This window comes from Cynocephalus volans, chromosome 8, assembly GCF_027409185.1.
Source record: "Cynocephalus volans isolate mCynVol1 chromosome 8, mCynVol1.pri, whole genome shotgun sequence".
NCBI classification, from domain to species: Eukaryota; Metazoa; Chordata; class Mammalia; order Dermoptera; family Cynocephalidae; genus Cynocephalus; species Cynocephalus volans.
This window is the reverse complement of record NC_084467.1, coordinates 14907569-14928843: the sequence shown is the minus strand read 5'-3', so window position 1 is coordinate 14928843 and position 21275 is coordinate 14907569. Positions and strand designations below refer to the sequence as shown.

Sequence of the window (21275 nt, the reverse complement as noted above, 5' to 3'; positions counted from 1 at the left end):
CACTAGGGGGTAGGAGGGAACAGCACAGGTTCTCTTCTCTCAAAGGCTTCGTGCTGTCCAGGGGAAGGGAAGGGTGAGAATATTACAGGTGTAAGGACTGACATTTGTATGGCAGTGAGGGGCAGGAGGAGGGACTTCTGCTTTGGGGGGGACAGAATGCAAGAATTTATTCATTCTTTGAACTACAATTTTTTAAATGAGTACATGGTTGAGTGCAGGCACTGTTCCAGGTGCTGAGCAACCAGTAGCGAACAAGACAGAAAAGGCTCTTGCCCTCTTGGAGGTGAGGTTGTAGAGTTGGCTATCTAAATTTGAATTAATTCAAATTAGGACTTCCAGTCAAGATGGCGGAATAGACAGTCCCTAGCGTCACTCTCTCCCACAAATCAACCGATTTAAACTATAAAAACATAACATCAAGTGCATATGGAATGGGGAGATGTCCAGCGGGGGAGACAGAAGCTCCGCGGAGACCACATGCCCTGTGGGGCCGCTGTTGCACTATCTGGCAGATAGGCTTCACCGCCACCACCCGGCTCCATTCCCAGCCCAGCCCAGTACGCATAGAGTGGGGAGACGTCTGGCAAGGGAGGCGGAGTCTCTGCAGAAACCACACACCCTGTGGGGCCACCACTGCGTGATCCAGCAGGTAGGCTTCACCACAGGCACCCGGCTCCATTCCCAGCCTGGCCTAGTGCGCTCGGAGCAGGGAGGCATCCGGCAGGGGAGGCAGGAACTCCACAGTGACCACACTGCTACTGCGCAATCCAGCAGCCCGGCCCAATGCATATGGAGCACAGAGTCGTCCAGCAAGGGAGATAGAAGCTCCGTAGAGTCCACACACCCTGTGGGGGAGCCACCACCTTGCGATCCAACAGCAAGTAGGCTTCACAGCTGCCACCCGGCTCCATCCCAAGCCCAGCCTAGCGCGCACAGAGCAGGGAGACATCCTGCAGGGGAAGGGGAGGCTCTGCAGAGACCACACGCTCTGCAGTGCCTTGGTGCATCCCAGCAACCTGGGCCAGAGTGCACGGAACAGGGAGAAGTCCAGCATGGGAGGTAAAAGCTCAGCAGGGACCACACACCCTGCAGTACTGCCCCATGATCCAGCAGCCTGGCAGAGTCGAAGCTGACCAGAGAGGTGGCTCCCCAGAGAGGCCCAAGACCTGAAGCAACCACACACGCAAGGCACTAGTGGCCAACTGAGCAGTCACTGAGGTAGCCATACCACATTGGCAACCACAGCAACATCTTAGTCAGTCAATAGTGTCAAACCTGTGGACTGTGAAACCCCCTGCCACAATGAATAAACATCAAAAAAAAGATACCAGAAATACAAAAAAATCAAGAAAGTATACCACCAAAGGATAATAACGCTCAAGCTCTAGATCCTATAGAACAAGAAGCCCTTGAAATGACTGACAAGGAATTTCGAGTGATAATTCTAAGGAAACTGAATGAGATACAAGAAAACTCAGCTAGACATCATGATGAAACAAGGAAAAGTATACAGGACCTGAAAGAGGAAATGTACAAGGAAATCAATGTCCTGAAGAAAAATGTAGCAGAACTTGCCAAACTGAAGAAGTTATTCAGCGAAATAAAAAACATAACAGAGTTTAACCAGCAGGCTTGCGGAAGTTGAAGAGAGAACCTCTGAACTTGAAGATGGGCTGTTTGAAATAACACAAGCAAACAAAAAAAAGAAAAGAAAAAAGAATCAAAGGCATTGAAGAAAATCTGAGAGAGATATCAGACAACCTCTTAAGCACGCTCAAATATCCAAGTCATGGGTATTCCAGAAGGGGAGGAAAATGGAGATTGCATTGAAAACATATTCAACAAAATAGTGGCAGAAAACTTCCCAGGTATAGGAAAAATCACAGATCTTCAGATCCAGGAAGCTCAGCGACCTCCAAACGTATTCAACCCATAAAGGTCTTCTCCAAGACACATTATAGTCACATTGGCAAAACTCAAAGACAAAGAGAGAATCTTAAAAGCTGCAACAGAGAAGCATCAAATCACCTATAAGGGAGCCCAAATCAGGCTAACATCAGACTTTTCATCACAAACCCTAAAAGCCAGAAAGAAATAGGATGATATATTCAAAATACTAAAAGACAGAGATTGTCAGCCAAGAATACTCTACCCTGCAAGGCTATCCTTCCAAAATGAAGGGCAAATAGTATATTTCTAGACAAACAAAAACTGCGGGAGTTCACTACCACACGACCACCCCTACAAGAAATTCTCAAGGGAGTTCTGGGTTTGGTTCCTGAAAAATAACTACCACTGCCATAAAAACCCAAGAAAAATCAAAACCAACTAGTATAATAAAAATGGCATTCATGAAGAGAAAACAAACAAACAAAAAGGCTATCTACAACCTAAGGAACCAACAAACACAGAAACCAAACAGTAAATCAGAAAGCAAGGAACAAAAGACACCTAAGACAACCAAACAATAATCAATAAAATGCTAGGAATAAATCAACACTTTTCAATAACAACTCTTAATGTAAAAGGCTTAAATTCCCCAATCAAAAGACACAGACTGGCTGACTGGATTTAAAAGGAGGACCCAACTATATGCTGCCTTCAAGAGACCCACCTCACCCATAAAGACTCACATAGACTAAGAGTGAAAGAATGGAAAAAGATTTACCATGCAAACAGAAAAGAACGAGCTGGAGTAGCTATTCTTATATCTGACAAAATAGACTTTAAACTAAAAACCATAAAAAGAGACAATGAGGGATACTACGTAATGATAAAAGGACTGATCCATCAAGAAGACATAACAATCATAAATATGTACGCACCCAGTGTTGGAGCAGCCGGATTTATAAAACAAACTCTATTAGACCTAAAGAAGGAAATAGACACTAATACCATAATAGCAGGGGACCTGAACACCCCACTGTCAATATTGGACAGATCATCTAGGCAAAGAATCAGCAAAGAAACACAAGTTCTAAACAATACTCTAGACCATTTGGACTTGGGAGATATCTACAGAACATTCCATCCAGCAACCTCAGAATATTCATTCTTCTCATCAGCACATGGATCATTCTCCAGGATAGATCACATATTAGGTCACAAATCAAGTCTCAACAAATTCAAAAAAAATGGAATTATCCCATATAGTTTCTCAGACTACAATGGATTAAAACTAGAAATCAATAATAAACGAAATTCTGGAAACTATACAAACACATGGAAATTAAACAGCATTCTACTTAATGACATATGGGTCCAAGAAGAAATCAAGCAGGAAATTAAAAAATTTATTGAAACTAATGAAAATAATGATACATCATACCAAAACCTGTGGGATACTGCAAAAGCAATATTAAGGGGGAAATTTATTGCATTGAATGCTCACCTCAGAAGAATGGAAATATGGCAAGTGAACAACCTAACATTTCACCTTAAAGAACTAGAAAAGCAAGAACAGTCCAAACCTAAAGTTAGCAGATGGAAAGAAATCATTAAGATCAGAGCAGAACTGAATGAAATTGAAACCCAAAAAACAATACAAAAGATCAATGAATCAAAAAGTTGGTTTTTTGAAAAGATAAATAAAATTGACAAACCATTAGCATGGCTAACAAAAAGAAGAAGAGAGAAGATTCAAATAACAAAAATTAGAAATGAAAAAGGCGATATTTCAACTGATTCATCTGAAATACAAGGAATCATTCGAGACTACTATAAACAACTATATGCCAACAAATTTGAAAATTGAAGCTGTTATCAGAAAGCTCCCAACAAAGAAAAGCCCAGGACCAGATGGATTCACAGCAGAATTTTACCAAACATTCAAAGAGGAATTGACACCGATTCTTTACAAACGATTCCAAAAGATTGAAACAGACGCAAATCTCCCAAACTCATTCTGTGAAGCAAACATCATCCTGATACCAAAACCAGGTAAAGATATAACCCAAAAAGAAAACTACAGGCCGATATCCTTGATGAATATAGATGCAAAAATCCTCACTAAAATACTAGCAAACAGAATACAGCAACACATACGTAAAATTATTCACCATGATCAAGTGGGATTCATCCCAGGGATGCAAGGCTGGTTCAGTATATGCAAATCAATAAATGTGATACACCATATTAGTAAAATCAAACACAAGGACCATATGATCATCTCCATAGATGCTGAAAAAGCATTTGATGAAATTCAACACTCATTCATGACAAAGACCCTCTATAAGTTAGGTATAGATGGAAAGTATCTCTGCATAATTAAAGCCATATATGATAAACCCACTGCCAATATCTTCCTGAATGGGGAAAAGCTGAAAGCTTTTCCTTTAAGAACAGGAACTAGACAAGGATGCCCACTCTCACCACTCCTATTCCACATAGTGTTGGAAGTACTAGCCAGAGCAATCAGAGAAGAGAAGGAAATAAAGGGCATACAGATTGGAAAAGATGAAGTCAAACTGTCCCTGTTTGCAGATGACATGATCCGATATATCGAACAGCCTAAAGCCTCTACAAAAAAACTCTTGGAGTTGATAAATGATTTCAGCACAGTAGCAGGATACAATTCAACACACAAAAATCAGTAGCATTTCTATTCTCCAATAGTGAACATGCAGAAAGAAAAATCAAGAAAGCCTGCCCATTGACAAAAGCCACCAAAAAAATAAAATACTTAGGAATTAAGTTAACCAAGGAGGTGAAAAATCTCAATAATGAGAACTACAAACCACTGCTGAGAGAAATTAGAGAGGATACAAGAAGATGGAAAGATATCCCATGCTCTTGGATTGGAAGAATCAACATAGTGAAAATGTCCATACTACCCAAAGTGATATACAAATTTAATGCAATCCCCATCAAAATTCCAATGACATTTTTCTCAGAAATGGAAAGAACTATCCAGACATTTATATGGAATGACAAAAGACCACGCATAGCCAAAGCAATGCTGAGCAAAAAAAATAAAGCTGGAGGCATAACACTACCTGACTTTAAACTATATTACAAAGCTATAATAACCAAAACAGTATGGTACTGGCATAAAAACAGACACACTGATCAATGGAATAGAATAGAGAATCCAGAAATCAACCCACACACCTACAGCCATCTGATCTTTGACAAAGGCACCAAGCCTATACACTGGGGAAGAGACTGCCTCTTCAGCAAATGGTGCTGGGATAACTGGATATCCATACACAGGAGAATGAAACTAGACCCATACCTTTCCCCATACACTAAAGTCAACTCAAAACAGATTAAAGAATTAAATATACACCCTGAAACAATAAAACTTCTTAAAGAAAACATAGGCAAAACACTTCAGGAAATAGGACTGGACACAGACTTCATGAATACGACCCCAAAAGCACGGGTAACCAAAGGAAAAATAAGCAAATGGGATTATATCAAACTAAAGAGCTTCTGCACAGCAAGAGAAACAATTAACAGAGTTAAAAGACAACCAACAGAGTGGGAGAGAATATTTGCAAAATATACTTCTAACAAAGGATTAATATCCAGAATATACAAGGAACTCAAACAACTTTACAAGAAAAAAACAAGCAACCCAATTAAAAAATGGGCAAAAGAGCTAAGTAGGCATTTCTCTAAGGAAGATATACAAATGGCCAACAGACATGAAAAAATGCTCAACATCACTCATCATCCGGGAAATGCAAATCAAAACTACACTGAGATACCATCTCACCCCAGTTAGGATGGCTAAAATCTAAAAGACTCTGAACGATAAATGCTGGCGAGGTTGCAGAGAAAAAGGAACCTCTCATACATTGTTGGTGGGACTGCAAAATGGTGCAGCCTCTATAGAAAATGGTATGGAGTTTCCTCAAACAATTGCAGATAGATCTACCATATGACCCAGCGATCCCACTGCTGGGAATATACCCAGAGGAATGGAAATCATCAAGTCGAAGGTATACCTGTTCCCCAATGTTTATCGCAGCACTCTTTACAATAGCCAAGAGTTGGAGCCAGCCCAAATGTCCATCATCGGATGAATGGATACAGAAAATCTGGTATATCTACACAATGGAATACTACTCAGCTACAAAAACGAATGAAATACTGCCATTTGCAACAACATGGATGGACCTTGAGAGAATTATATTAAGTGAAACAAGTCAGGCACAGAAAGAGAAATACCACATGTTCTCACTTCTTGGTGGGAGCTAAAAATAAATAAATTCACCCACACACACACAAAAAAAAAAAAAAACGGGGAGGGGAAGAAGACATAACAACTACAATTCCTTGAAGTTGATAGGACAAGCAAACAGAAAGGACATTGTTGCGGGGAAGGGAGGAGAGGGAGGAGGAAGGGAGATTTTGGTAATGGGCCACAATAATCAACCACATTGTATATCAACAAAATAAAATTTAAAAAATAATAATAATAATAAAATAAATAGCAATGAAACATATGTCCATACAGAAACATGCACCTAGATTCACAGCAACATTCATAATAAAAAAATAAAAAATAAAATAAAAAATAAGAGAATTAATTCAAATTAAATAAAATGGAAAATTTAGTCCCCCAGTTATACTCACCACGTTTCAGGTACTCAGTAGCCACACGCTGCTTTCCATCACTGCAGAAAGTTCTATCGGGCAGGCTGCTTCAGAGGGATGACCAGGACTAAGTCTGAGAACTGGCAGGGCAGTCCCCACATGCTCAGGAAGGGACAGGCCTCTGGGGAGAACAGGGTGGCTCCCGGTGTTTGCAGCCACACCTGTGTTCCAGGCCACTTGGGGTCCCAGCGTGTTCAGAGTTTCTTTCCCGTGGTGTGTGCATGGCCCAGTGTGACCACAAGAGCTGGCTGCAGGGAATGTCTCACTCTATTCTTGAAGAGTGTCTACCAGCACTGTGGTGAGTGGGGGAAATGGCCGGTTTGGAAAGAAGGGTTTCAAAGTTTCCTTCTGTTTTGGGGTGGTCAGTAGTAACTGCTCCCTGGAAACCCTATTGGGATACCAAACACAGCAACTGTTCCCCTACTTACCTTTTGTGGACCAGCTTTTGAGAAAGCAAGGACCGCTGTCTGACGGTGGCTGGAGGGAGAGGTCATGCAGCTAACTCTGGATCCGTACTCGACATGACTTAGTTGCCTGGTGGGGCGTTGGTTTCCGAGAAGAAAGACGTCTGTGCACAGAATTCGTTAAAACTGGATGGGGTTCAGGATATGGTGATAATACCTTTTTTTCATATCATCAATCCCCAAATGAAAGGTTCTTTTGAGGTTTGTTGTCAGCAGGGGAAAGGCTTTGTGGGTTTCCGCCAGTGGAAACATCAAGGTGTTTACACCAAGAGTGTAGAGGACTTTTTCTTAATTCCATATTGTCTTCTCTTTCTCCTTTTCATTTTTCTCTCACCTTTAAATTTTACTTCTTTGAATACCCAGCCCTCTGAACCTCACCTGCAGGAATTGAGATTTTCCTTATAACCCCTTTCCAGTTCTCTGTCATTAAATGTCTTCCTGATGTGGCAAAACACAGTTTAAGAAGTGCAGCAAGTCTTTGGGCAGCAAAAAGTGAGGCTGGTTCTCATTACTTAGCAGTCTATATGTGTGCCTAGCCCTTGGATGTTGGAAAAGGTATCTTCTGTTCACGTGGAGAACTTGATCGCTCAGGTTTTCTAGTGTAATCTTCAGTGTCTCCCTCCTGTGGAGCTGTCTATTGCCTGCCTCTGTAAGTCACAGCTCTCTTACTACTTACCGTGTCAGAAGTTCTTTGGAGTAAAAGTTTATCTAGAGCCACCAGCAAGTCATGGAGGAGAGAGGGGCATCCATTGATCAATACAATAGTAAACACAGAGGAAACTTAGAAAATGGGGAAGAAAGAACTAACATTTCTTGAACACTTGCTGTCTGTCAGCCTCTGGTCTGGGCACTTGATATACTTTTCTCCTTTGCTCCCCGCAACAGCCCTGTGGGTAGCAAATAGTGAGGCTCAGGGAGTTAAGACACTTGCCAAAAGTGCACTGCTGGAGAGAGCTGGAGCCCGGGGCACATACCCCAGTCTGTCTGCATCTGAGTCCTTCCTCTGCAGACCTCCAGAAAGCCCTGTTTGTTGCCAGGGCCTAAGAAGATCTTTGCTGTAGCTAGTGGTTTTGCCTCTGAAATTTTGGACAGCTCGGGCTCATTGCTCACAGGCCACATCACCGTGAAATGATTTGTGTTACCTACTTCTCCTTCCTTCCCTCAGGTCACCATGGAGTAACAAGTATGACCCTCCTTTGGAAGATGGGGCCATGCCGTCTGCTCGGCTGAGAAAGCTGGAGGTGGAAGCCAACAATGCCTTTGACCAGTATCGAGACCTGTGAGTTCCTTACTGTCTGTATACTTTAGTTCTTGTGATCTCGATAGGTAAATCCTAAATGAGAATGTGACTAGGCCAAGGAGTCTCCCTTGAATCTATTACCAGTTCATTTAACTAACTAAAATTCTGAACCACCCATAGCAGGGTGTGGAGCACTAGTTTGATAGCTGGGTCAGTTATGGGGTGCGTTGGTCACAGAATGCTGCCATGCAGCACCTGCATTGTGTAAGACATGGTGCTGGATACTTCATACACGTCGTCTCAAAGCTTCACCAACACAACAATTGTGTTAGTCCCCATTTGTCAGATGAAGAAATGAAGGCTCAGAAGGAGTAAGCTGTCTGCCCAAGACAAGAGGCAGAGCCAGGAATGAAACTGAGGTCCACCTCCCTCCAAAGGCCCCTCTGTTTTTACTGCACCACACACTCAGTTCTGACCTGGAGCTCAGGGGTGCCTGCCTCCAGGACAGGGACGAGTCCAGGTCCTTACACAGTGGACCTTGGCAGCTTCCGTCCAAACCAACGTTTTGCTGAATCCTGAGTTGTTTGGGGCCACAGCTTTTGCCTTAACAAAGTGTTTTTCCTAGGTCTGTTTAGATTTTTTTCTGCTCCCACCACCATACCACCAAGAAGAGCGGTCACTTGATAGATCAGTCTTACAAGAAAAAGCTCCAGAGAAGGTTATCCTCTGAAGTAATTTTTATAATCAATAGAATCTCATTTTAAATTAAGTTCTATACTTAAATTATAACAAAACTGTAAAATATGCAGTACTAATTCAGTGATTTAGGAGTCGGCAGACTCTTTTCTGTAAAGGTCAGATAGTAACATTTTAGGCTTTGCAGACAACAAAAGGTTATTCATTGTTTCTTTCTTTCTTTTTTTTTTTTTCTTCATATAACCCTTTAAAAATGTAAAATTCACCTCTTGAGCCTTGAGGTGGATGGGATTTCAGTGTATAGTGGATGGGATTTCAGTGTATAGTTTGCCCACCCGTCGTCTAAGATATAGGCAAGAAAATAGAAATAAGAAGCAAAGCATCTGAACAATTGGCAGAAAGCTGGTGCTGTTGAACTTAAGCCTAAGAGGTGCAGGTCTCCCCTTTGCAGACAGTTGGAGTGGTCTTCTAGTTCATAGCACTTTGCTGTAACACATTTAATAAAGAATTTCTTTTAGATGCTGGTTTGGGGGCTGGCTGGTTTGCTCAGTTGATTGGAGCGCAGTGTTATAACACCAAGGTCAAGGGTTTGGATCCCTGTACCACCCAGCTGCCAAAAATAAAAGGCTGGTTTAGGAGGAGAAGTGACACTTCTCGTTCTGACACACAGACAAAAAAACCCCACAGCGCTTAAGCAGATGAGTGAAATACTTGTACTAAAGCATAGTTCTAAGAAAGCCGTGAAAATAGCCCTGAACATTTCAGTAGCATCACCGTGTAATATGGCTTTATCTTCAGTGTCTATTATATGCCAATATTCTACATACATTAGCTTTAATTAATCCTTATAAGAACCTCGGGAGAAGATGGTTTTGTTCCCTTTTTTTACACTTGAAGAAACAGGTTCTAATAGGCTAAATTACTCATACAAGCCCACAGGACATGGAGGCGAAAAGCTAGGGTTTGAATCCACATTTGCCTGAAATTTCAACAAATTGTTGATTTTCACAGTTAAAATGTTTCAGTGTTTAAAGGTTCTTACAGCTAAAACTTTGCCCTATTGTAGAATAATTGCTTCCCCAACAATGCTAAAAAGTTGGCTCATTGCTCTGTTGTGGTATATTTATAGTTGTTTTTTATTGTCTTTTACGTAGCCATTTGGTAAGAAGCCAGTCCAGCAATTTCACATGAATGCCCAGATGGAATCAGTTTTGTATCGAAGTAATAATATTGATAATGAAATAGCAGTGGTGCTGATAACTGTTACTAATAAGTGACTGTGTAACATGCCCCATGGACCTCTCTGTCTCAGTCCGTCTTCAGAACAACCCTGTGAGAGAGGATTATCCCCTTTTACAAGTGAGTTGGCAGCTTCAGAAAGGTGAAGTAACTTACCCACATTCACACGACCAGTGAGTGGTGGAGCAGGGATGTGAAACCATCTGTATCTAGCTCCAGCAGCCAAAGTTTTTCATTTATTCCACAGACCCTTGAGCACCTACCATAAGCCAGGTGCTTGCTAAGTACTGGGCACATGGCCTTGCATGTGGCAGACAAGGGCCCAGCCCTCGTGGTGCTTCCATCGTGGAAAGATGAACAGTAGGCAAGTGAACAAGTCACTGCTGGTGGGAGAGTGACGGGGAGCAACTCGCTGCTTTAGTAGAGCTGTTTGGGAAGACAACACTCACTGTGGCCTGACCTCCGAAGGGGCCAGTGTCTCCAGGCAGGGATGAGCTCAGCCTGCTTGAGGCCCACAGACTGCTGGCCCCAGTGTGCACCCACAGGCCTCTGTCCCCAGCAAGTGCATGCCATCAGTCTCTGTGAAACTGGTAGCTTTGTCGGCAACTTGAGCATATTTGGCCTTTTATGTGTCTTTGTGAGTTCCTCAGGGGCCATCTAGGAATACGCCAGGAGTACAGCCTGACCTCAGCCAGGCTTGCAGGTGGAGGTGGGAGTTCCCTTTTGAGAGTGTTTTCTGGATTTCCACCAGAAAAGGGAGCTGGCCCACCCTGCACCCTTCTCCTAAGCCTGGGGAGGTGGCCCTGCCTCACCTTCTTTCGTTCTGTTAGAGGCTGCACTCAGTGTTTGTTTATTGGCCTGCATGTTTACATTTGGAGGGAAAGGGTGACTCTCATTTTTTACAGACTTACATGTTTGGGTTGTTATTTTATCAATGAAGTGATTCAGACATGTTGCCTTATGCTGCCATTTAGGGGAAGAGGCCACTTTCATGTTCGACTTCTACTTCCCTTTTTCTCCCTTCTCATCTCATCGTTTATGTAGATGAGGACACAGTATATTTGCCTTCTGGTGGGGGTGGGGGGCTTGATTAGCCTATCATCATGAGCATTTCCCCATTATCACTAAAAACTCTTCAAAATAATTGCATCATCCTTACAATAACTATAGGATAAATGGGAATTATCCTACTTAACAGATGATGAAACTGAGGCTCAGAGAAGTATTTAAAGTAGTTAGCATAGCTAGAAAGCAGCAAGAGCTGGAATTCTTACCCTAGGGCTAACTCTACGTTGCCTCTTGTAAAAGCTTCCTATGCCCGGGAAAATGTTCATTTTTAAGGTGACTTTTAACTCTGAATGATCTGTGTCTCCCCCTTCCCCCCCTCTAGCCCCTACCGCCTCTGAATGGTCCGTATTTCTCTGTGCATTTGACTTTGCCTACATTCTTCTCTGAAGGCGAACTGACGCAGGGAAATTGGGAGAGAGAGATGACGGGATGGCCCCCTGCCCCCAGCAGGGATTGAACTGGACAATGCAGACCCCTGAGGTTCTGTGATAGTTTGTAATGGTGATTTCCAGACCCAGAGGATGCTGTGCTGGCCCCAGCACATCTGTGTGCCACTTACAAGGAGAAAGAGAGTACCAGGCCCTGCTGGGACCTTCACAGCAGGGAGGAGGCCCTTCCCCCCTTGCATGTGTGAGGCAGCAGGGCCAGGTTCTCCCACGTGACAGGGACCACAGGCCACCAGAGGGGTTGGCAGTTGGAGCCATCATTTGGGGCACCAGAGGCATCAGTTTCAAACCACCCAGTGTTATCAGAGTGTACCGAGGAATACTCTCTCCTGAGACCATATGTGAGGATCGTTTTCCCAGCTGGACCACACATGATGAACCAACCCATTTCGGTCTAAAAATTATGAAAACAAATCTTTTTTCTTTTTCTTTTTGAAAAATTTTGGTGCATTGCTGAGCTCCAGAACTTCTTATTCTCAGAGTGCCTTGTGAGGTTGTTGGTGGCCATGTCAGTGACGTGGAGGGGCCTGGAACCTGAGCTCTTTTCTCTGTGGTTTTGGAGCAGAGGGGAGTCAGCTAGGATGCCTTGTCTCTTGGTAGGGACCAGATTGTTCCATGGGGTGGAGGGATAGTGGGCCATTCCTTTCTCTTTATCCTTCATCCCTGCCTCTCCCCCATGTAGGCCCATTCCCATGGAAAGACTCATTTGTTGTCACCCCCGTGAATAAAGCCACAGAGCTCTTCCATGGATCCTTCCACCTGTCTTCCTTTCACATAGGCAGACAGGCTCAGGCAAGGGCCACTCTGTGAGAGGGGGCATCCACCCAGTGCTGCTTCATGTCTGCTGGCTTTGGTCATTCTAAGCTGCTGCATGAGGGGCCAGGAAGATGGCCTGCATCCCGGACCTGGTGAGAGATGCCTGAGGCCTCTGGGAGAACCACCTGCCAGAAAGAAAGGGAGTGGTGGAAGAAGCTGCCACCTTGAGAGCAGGAAAGGTGCACTGTTGTGCACAGGAAGGCTGGGTGAGGAAGGCTACCATTTCCAGGGCGCCCACTCCAAACTAGAGCTTGGCCTGCACCCCACTGTGGTTGGGGAGTTTAAAGAGCACACCTATCCCCCAATGACCTCGGCTGTTTCCAAGTTCTTGGATGCTAATGACTTGCAGAGTTAAGACTGTGTTGGCCTACACTCTGGCCTCTTGACCACCCACCCCATCAAATGGTTGAAAGCTGCCACAGTCTGGCCACATCAGGGCTCAGGGTCCTCTTGGGGAGAACTCTGCTGCAGTGAACTTTCGGGAGCTGCTTGTTCTGTGGACTCATGGAGGGAATGGCCTTGGCTCTGTACTGGGAAGGCCACATGGGACTTTGCACACACAGACTGTTTGTCATCATCTGGAGTGCTGCAGAAATGAGCAACCCCCTCCAAAAAAAAACAAAAACAACAGGAAAAAGAGGCCTTGTATGCCCTTTCCTGCCACTCCCCCCACTGCATCCCCCAACCCCCCATTGGCTTGTGCCTTAAGACTGAAGTTGCTGTCTATGGGCAGACAGGGCTCCAGCAAGCACTGGCAGCACGTGTGTGTGGTCAAATCAAGCTCCCTGATTCCCCTCCCCCTTCATTTTTTGTTAAGTCCATTAACCTTGTTCTTCCTCCTTGAGGCTCTTCTTAAAAAGAGGAGTGGAAAGAGGCCTCGAGAAAGTGAGAGCACTAGAGACCTGGAGCTGAAACATGACCCAGGCCAGGCAGCCTGCAGCCTGCACCAGCCCTTCCAGAGAGGGAGTGCTTACTGTCCCCAGAGGCTCCCCTCCACCACCAGAGATGAAATCTTGTTCATTAGATCCTGAGCGAAAGACTTGGATTCTGTCTTCAGGCCCTGGGCTTTGATCCCTAGGTCTGTAAAGGCTTTGACTTTGCAGGGAATTGGAATTAATCCTCAGCACATGGAATCAGTATGGCCAGAGGGATGGAGCTGGGGCCAAGGGACAGGCTGACTAGCAGGCCTTTCTGGCTTGTAACTCCTTTGGGATGTGGCATCCCTTTCTTCCCTGGCCTGTGCACAGCCTTCCTCAATCATGGATTAAAAGGGCCAGCAGTTGGGAGTGTTACTTTTTCCCCAAGGTCGGCAGAAGGGAGCTGAGCCGTGTGTCCTGCATGATTCCCTTGGAAGCCCATTGGCTCCTGGTTTACGCTGCTCCTCTGTGCTTCCCTGCTGCACTCTCACCCTCCAGCTCCACCCACATTGGTCAGTTACCTTCTTTGCCATCCCCAGGGGCAGGAAGGGATTGTAATAGTACTTACCTCCACGATAACCTACCCAAAGAACATCATTTTTAGATTAAAAGAGTCAGTTTGCTGAAAATGCTTAAGAAATGACAGGCGCGTTCTGCTAGAGTGCTGAGGCTGGGGAAAGCATTATCTACTCTCAAGCTGTCTTACATTTCATCCCTTCCCTTCCCCAGCCTTTCCATTCTGGTCCCCAACATCTAGACTGTCCTTATTCCTCTCTACTATGTCCCAGGATGGTTTTCTACCTCTAACTGATGGGCCCGGCTCAGTCCAGGAAAGGTCATTAGAACTGAGCCCTGGCCAAGTAGTGGTAGGTTGCAGAGGGGCCAGCTCGTGGGCTCACTTCACATTCTTTCCCAGCAGAGTTGACTCTGCTTTTTTAGACCCAAGCCTTGTAGAGCTCATCAGTCACAAAACCTCATCACTTGTCCTAAGTGATCCATCTTTCTTGGGAGAGACTTAGAAGTGAAGCCTTCGATGTAGGGTAAGCACTCGTGACTGCCAGGGAAATGTCCTGTTGGTGCTGTGAGCCGCCGGTTGGCTGCCATGAGCCCCATGATGAGCACTTCAGGTTTTCAGGTTCCCAGAGAAGACGGGAAGCTGGCCCTGCCCGAGCTTTCACGCTGGGTCTTGCCCTTGCCTCTGTCGGCTGGTTTCTGCCCGAGACCAGATGTTCTACCCAAAGGGGCTGGCACCGCCTTCTCCCAAAGATGATTACTCCCATCTGCTCCAGACATCTCACCCGTGCTCCGCAAGCCTTGGCTCTTGGCTTGGAGCAGATCATACCTTCAAACATGCGGTTGCAATTTATTGGCCTTATAAGTTAATTTTAGTGGGTGTGCAATTGATTGAAATCAAAGCCTAATGAAGGCCAGGGTCTGGGGCTTGGAGGAGTCAGGCGGGTAGGCTTTGTGTGTTCTTCCTCGCTTCACGTCTGAGCTAATCTTCAAAGCTTCAATTAGCTTTTCTAATCAGCCCTCCTTGTCTGGGAGAGGTTTACAGAGTGAAACAAGGCTGGTGTCCCTGCGGCAGTCCCACATGCACGGGCCTCTCGGAGTGGCCAGAGCACTGCTAGCTGGGCTTACCCCTGGCTCCCACTCCTCTCCCCCATCTGGGCCATTTTAGAATTGTGGTTGTTTCCGCTCCTTCCTTCCATTCTTAGTCCCTCTGGTCAGATGACATTTGAGCAGCACTGGCCCAGGAAGGGCAGGACATTCATATTTGGGTGGGAAAGGTTTGTTGTCTCTGTTTCCTGGGTCCTTGAAACTGCATGTTCTTAGCTGCTCTCCCCGCCCCTGGGTCCCTTTCTCTGTATATGAGCACTGAGCCTGAGGAATTCTAGGGTTTCGGTCGTGTTGGGAATTGCAGATGGCAGGGGGAGAGTTTTTGAGAAAATAAGGTGGGAGTATGGGGAGCAGGTAACAGATGCTGGGTAGGTGTGCCAGGCAAGAGGCACAGAGACCTCCCAGCAGAAGCCTCTGACCCCCATGTGGAGTCTGAGGCCAGGCCACAGCATGGCGAGGACCTTGTTTTTGAAAGAAATTTGGACTTGATTCTGCCTTTGCTGGCTGGCTCACTCTGGGGGAGTAAATTAACTTCTCTGAGCCCCTGCCCATCCTGTGGGGCGGTGGAGTTGCGGGGGGGGCTTCTGCTGCATGGGCTCCTTGCCTTCACTCAGCAGCCTTCCAGCTGCTGGGGTGACGGGGCTGTTTTAGTTGTGCAACAGCCAGCTGTATGGGTGTCTTGCCATTCTGTGCACTTACAGTTGTGGACATGGGGCTGTTTGGGTGGCAGACTCAGTGAGATCGCAGGCTGTGGGACATCACTGGCCACGCTAGACGGCTGTGCATTGTGATCATGGCTCCGCCACCACCCACAGGGAGGCCTCGAATGAATGCTGTCTTGAACATGGAATTAATAATTCCTGCTCAGTCCTCCTCATCAGGGCACAGTGAAGACACATGAAGACGCTGTGGTGAGTGGAGAGAGTACCCAGAGTCTTTCAGCTAGTATTTCCTAAGAACCCGCTAGGGGCGGTGCCGAGCACTGGGGGTACCCCTGTCCCTCACGCAGCTCACAGGAGCAAGTGCACAGATGAACCAGACACTCGCACAATCAGATAAATGCCATGAAGGAACAAAGTCCAGGTACTGAGGTAGGGAAGAGAATGGGGCCAACCTCAGATAAGGCCGGCCAAGGAAGGATCTGTGGATTGATTACGGTAGCTTTGCCCTTATGCGGAAGAGTTAGCCAAGCAGGCCTGAGACTCTGTCCTTCAAAAGGCCTGCTGGCAAGGTGGGCCCTTGACTGGCATCTGGGGACTTGGATTTCAGGAGGGTTCGCACCATTCCCTGATAGGAATGGCTCACAGTGCATAAATATGTGTACAAATAGTGCAGTTTGTGCTGAATTCCTGCTTTCCTTCTGGCAGTCTGAAATATTAATGTGTGCTGGGTAGAGGGTGCTTACCAGTGAAACCCCGGGCACCAGGTCTCTAGCAAGCTTCCCTGGTAGACAGCAGCACTCCACACGTGTTGTCACAGCTATTGCTAGGAGAATTGAGCACATCCTGTGTGACTCCACTGAGAGAACTTTGCCTGGTTTCTCCAGACTTTGCCTCATGTGCCTTTTCCCTTGGCTGGTTCTACTCGGTGTCCTTTTACTGTAACAGGTTCTGGCCAAGAGTACAACTCTGTGTGAGTCCTTCCTACAAATCATCGAACCTCAGGTGGTCTTGGGGACCCCAGGCACAGCCACATAACCTGGCGGGGAAGGACAGTCAAGGCAGTGCTCAGAGCAGTGGGAATCGCATGGGCACAGTCCTGAGTGGTGGGTCCAAGGTGGTCATGGTCAGAGCGAAGGCAGGAGCAGGCTGGGGGCAGTGGGGAGAGGCGCCCAGGCCTGCGAGCATATCGGGAGGAGTCTGAAGGGTTCCAGGGGTATGAAAGCTCAGACATGCATCCTGAGGAGTTTCCTCTGGAACCAGTTTGGAGACTGGATTGGAGAGGCTAAGAGTGGCGAGACCCTGACCTGTTATTTCAGAGCTTAGGCCTCCTTTCTTTCCTCCGGCTGAGTGAGATCTGTAGTTCAAGGGTTCCCCAGAGCTTTCCACTGCCAGAAACGAACAGGCCAAATTACCTTCGGTCCCTGGGGTCAGAGCACCACTGGGAGGTAGGTGAAAGCAGGGAGCTGAGTAAGCGTACAGTGATGGAGGGTGGGCCATCTGGTTTGGCACACCCACCTTCATTCCCTGCCCCTTCAGATAGGTGTGTGTTTTTTCCTTGCCTACCTGCCCAGAGGTAGGACCTTTCCCCCAATTTAGAGGTCTCCAGAAGGACGCTGGGACGGGCACCGTCTGCTGCACATCTTGTGTTCCAGGGACAGCAGGGTAAAGACAGGGAAGTTGTCTCTGGCTTTCAGCTCATCGGCAGCATAATTAGCATTGGGGTTTTAACATACATTATTTGTATCTTCAGCCATGCATGCAGAGGGCCTCTGCAGACCCGCCGTGCCTGCTGTGGGACTCTGGCTTGCCACAGCCTTGGGCTTTTGTGAAAATACTGGAAGCAGTTAATGGGGAAAACCAAGCTCCCCTCTGTTGGGTTGTTTAGTAGAATAGGGAGACAGGTTGGGGGAAGCCCTCTTAGTTTTTGGAGGGTGTAGAGCTGCTTCCTGCTCTTGCAGGATGAGTTTCAGCTCTCTTGTGGCCACTACTCTTAAGTAGGGGCATCTGCAGCAGTTTCTAGAGCCCTAAAGAGTGGGTTTAGATGGGCTTGCACGTTGCTTCCCATTCTGGGGACTAGTGACGGGAGCATTCACTGCGGGTCCTCTTCATGTGGCATCTGAAGGCTACAGTCCAGGGTTTGGCTGCCTTGGCATACGCTGTCTGATTTTCATCTGTTAAAAGAAAGCTAAATGGAAAACAGGACTGTGCGGAAAACAAGTTCGTTTATAAACATAGATCCCTCAAGTCAGTATCAGGGACTCTGACTCCTCCAGAATTCTTGGGTTCCTATAACCACATGGTGCAGTCATGCACTGGTTGGCATGGTTCCGCCTGCTGGGACCAGCTCCCTTCCGTGGTCAGGCTCCTTCAACCTGCAGAGACCTGTGCTCCTCTGGCTGACCTGCCTCCCCTCTTGCGAGCTGGAAAGCTGTATTGGGGAGGTCTCAAGGATAAGGTGGTCTTGCAGAGGCTCAGCCAGTGGTCCTCCAGCTGCCTCATTGAGGCAGAAGACTCTTCTTTCCAGAATTCCCAGTGCAGAGTTCTCAGTGGTGTGCCCCAGAGTCCTGGCCACCCAGTGGGCTCCACCTCGTTCTCCACCTTGAGGCAGCGTTGTGCGCAGTGGCGTGGTTTCGTGCGTGCACTTAACTTGCAGGCTGAGCCTGTCCTGTGCTCCATGTGATACCTCCACCACAGCTGGATGTCTCAGTGTGGCAAGGCAACCTGGCTTAGGGACAGAGCACAGGCTCTGGGGCCAGGCAGATGAGTCATCTCATCCCAGCTCCCCACTTCTCAACTCTGTGACTTGGGCACCATCCTTTCTTTCTCTGAGTTACAGTTTCTTAACTGTAAAATAATGTATGCAGAGCCCCGGACACAGAATGGATTCTCAAAAATGACAGCTTTGGATGATAGTGATGACTCTGAAACTCCAGAACATCTTGGCTGTTGACGTTCTTATGAGGTGGGCTAAGCAGGGCTGGCAGTATTTTCACAGGCAGTCCAGAGGGCAAAAGACTGTCACAGTGGTGCTGAGTATGGATAGTTTGGTTAGATCCCAAAACCAGAGCCAGATTGGTGACCCCTCCAGCAGCACCATTGTTTCCAGAGAGGCCTTCATTATTTCTCTCTAAGTAAAAAAATAAAAACCTCGTAAAGAGAGGCTATAAAGTGCTGCAGCCGCAGTCCAGATGTGCACTTCTAAGTGCAACTGGCATTAAAGTCGCACATGCCTAAGCCGATTGGTATGTTTGCTCAGGGGATGGTTGCACCTGTGTGTACTGGAAGGAGTTTCTGCAGAATACCTGCCCATATTCACACTCTGGGACAGTTCAGTAGACTGGTGAAAACAGCTGGTCTCAACACACAGACAAGGATGATCAGGCTTCAGCATCAGAGCTGAATATGGCCAACCCAAAGCCAAGTGTTGATCTTTCTCCATTTTGTGCAGAGCCACATCTGGTCCCCGTGGCTGTGGGTATGAGACTGTGCTCACAGCAAGCAGCACCTTAGGTTTCTGATGGGAGGCTTCCCGGGCAGATCAGAACATGTTGGGTTTATCTCCTCCTCTTCTCAGCCCAGACAGGTAGCCTGATGGAAACCAACAGCCACCACTTGTTGAGTGCTTACTCTGCCCAGCACCGTGGCCAGCACTTACTTTCTGTAACCTTCCTTGTGCCTCCATGAGCTTATTTGCCACATGCCTCATTGAACAACCAGCCTCAGGAAGAGAACCCACACTTTCTAGCCTCTCATCATTGTGGCTATGTGCAACTCTGGACTTTGCAGGAGTGGCACCATTGGGCGGCACCCGTGCCCTTCTGTTATACAGGGCATATGCTTAGCTTTTTGACAGTGGCCAGTTTGGAGCCAGTGAACAAAAAAGGAATGTTGGTCTGCACTGCAAGGAAGGAGGCCAGGTTTTAGATGCCAGTCCAAGCAAACTGGAGCTTTTTCTGTTTTCCTGGGGTAGAGTTGAATTGTTCCCACCTATGAATACCAGGTGCCCTTTTTGTGTTGTGAAGATTTTAAGGATGATCAGAAAAGCAAACTATTGCTGGTAGCTGGGGATTTTAGTTTCTTTTTTAGGCTGGGAGGGAACAAAAAGGAATTGTCCTTGGGCCGGAACTTCAGCTGCAGCAGAACGGCTCTGCCTCTGTGCTTTATTCTCCCTTTGCCATAATATCAGTCGTCAAGCATGGGAGTTTCTGCTTGAACTAGTGCCCATGTGACCTTGTTTGTGTTGTGACCAAGTGCCAGTTAAGTAAAAAGTGGACTTCATGACCATTTATCACAGGTCTTGCTGCTCTATTTAGTGAGATCTCAGAAGCAGAACAGACCACACATGTGAGAGGACATGGAGTGGAAAGAAGAATCCCACGGAGTCCTGCAGTTGTGGACCTTTCGAGGTCCAGTGTTCCTGGCGTGGCACCAGATACAGGGGAGGGATTCTGCTTGTTTTAGTTGCACCAACACCTTAAGCTTTTGATCTAAAGGCTTCGACTGGCATTTCAGCCAGCCCTGCCTTCTACGTTCTCTTCTCTGTCCCTTCACATATGGAGCCTGTCCCTTCGACTCCAGGCAAAGCTCTGGGTGTTCCTGTCTTTGTACTGTCCTCAACTTGAGAGAAGTGGCCAGACCGTAGCCTTCCTTCCAAGTGGACCATCAGTGTGTCCTCAGAATCCTCCCTTTAGCTACCATTACTCTTTCTAGAAAGTCTTAAAATTCTTTGGTGCAGAGAGCTGGTCCACATAGTCTGGAACTCAATTATATGTTCATTTGCATTGTCTCCTACTTTCCCATCTATTTCTATACCTAAAGACCTCCTAGCAAGGACAACTTGGATAGAATATGGATGACAGCAGATTTGAAATCCCAAAAGATAAGTTGAGATGATGAAGCCACGTCTGTGAGAGTTGTTTATAGCAGATAGGAGTAGAAATTGATATCTTGGATCCAGTATACCGGTTCTCAAGTACAGGATGTGGGAGACAATTTCATGGCAACACATTAGAAAAAATGTTTCAATTGAGATGACTGCAAGCTCAGTGTAAGTCAGTGTGCGTGAGGTGTGATCACCAAGAACGCTAATTTGGTCTTCAGTCCTTGGTGGAGAAGTAGCCTCTATACTAAGAGATGTGCTAGCCTCTATTGTGAATTGGTTAGCACTTAGGGCATTGTCAGGGCATTTTCTGTTCTTATGCCTTTAAGAAGGACATTGACAGCTTTGAGCATGTTGAGGAGTATAACCAAGGTATTGGGACTTAAAAGCATATCTTACGGAATACTATGTGGATGAGAAGACCAGAAAAGAGAATCTTGAGGTTTACGTAAGCCATCTTTAGATATCTAAGAGGACTATATAAAGAAACAACTAAAGTTCTTGTTTTGTGTGGTTCCACAAGGGAGTAGGTAGAAGTTTTCAGTCAAGTCCAGAGACAACTATTTGCCTTGGGAATGTGGTGAGTTCACTGTTGCTGGAGGTGTGTAAACAGAGCCTTAACACA

At 46.2% G+C, this 21275-nt stretch overlaps 1 protein-coding gene across 2 annotated transcripts in view; it reads left to right on the top strand.

Annotated features, from left to right (window-relative positions):
- The window catches only part of CAPZB (capping actin protein of muscle Z-line subunit beta), a 129855-nt gene that overhangs the window by 86657 nt on the left and 21923 nt on the right, over positions 1 to 21275 (top strand). For both annotated transcript variants that reach the window (XM_063104524.1, XM_063104523.1), the window contains exon 4: positions 8233 to 8346. In XM_063104524.1, coding sequence (XP_062960594.1) covers positions 8233 to 8346 — 114 coding nt within the window. The remainder of the gene's footprint in view (positions 1 to 8232; positions 8347 to 21275) is intronic.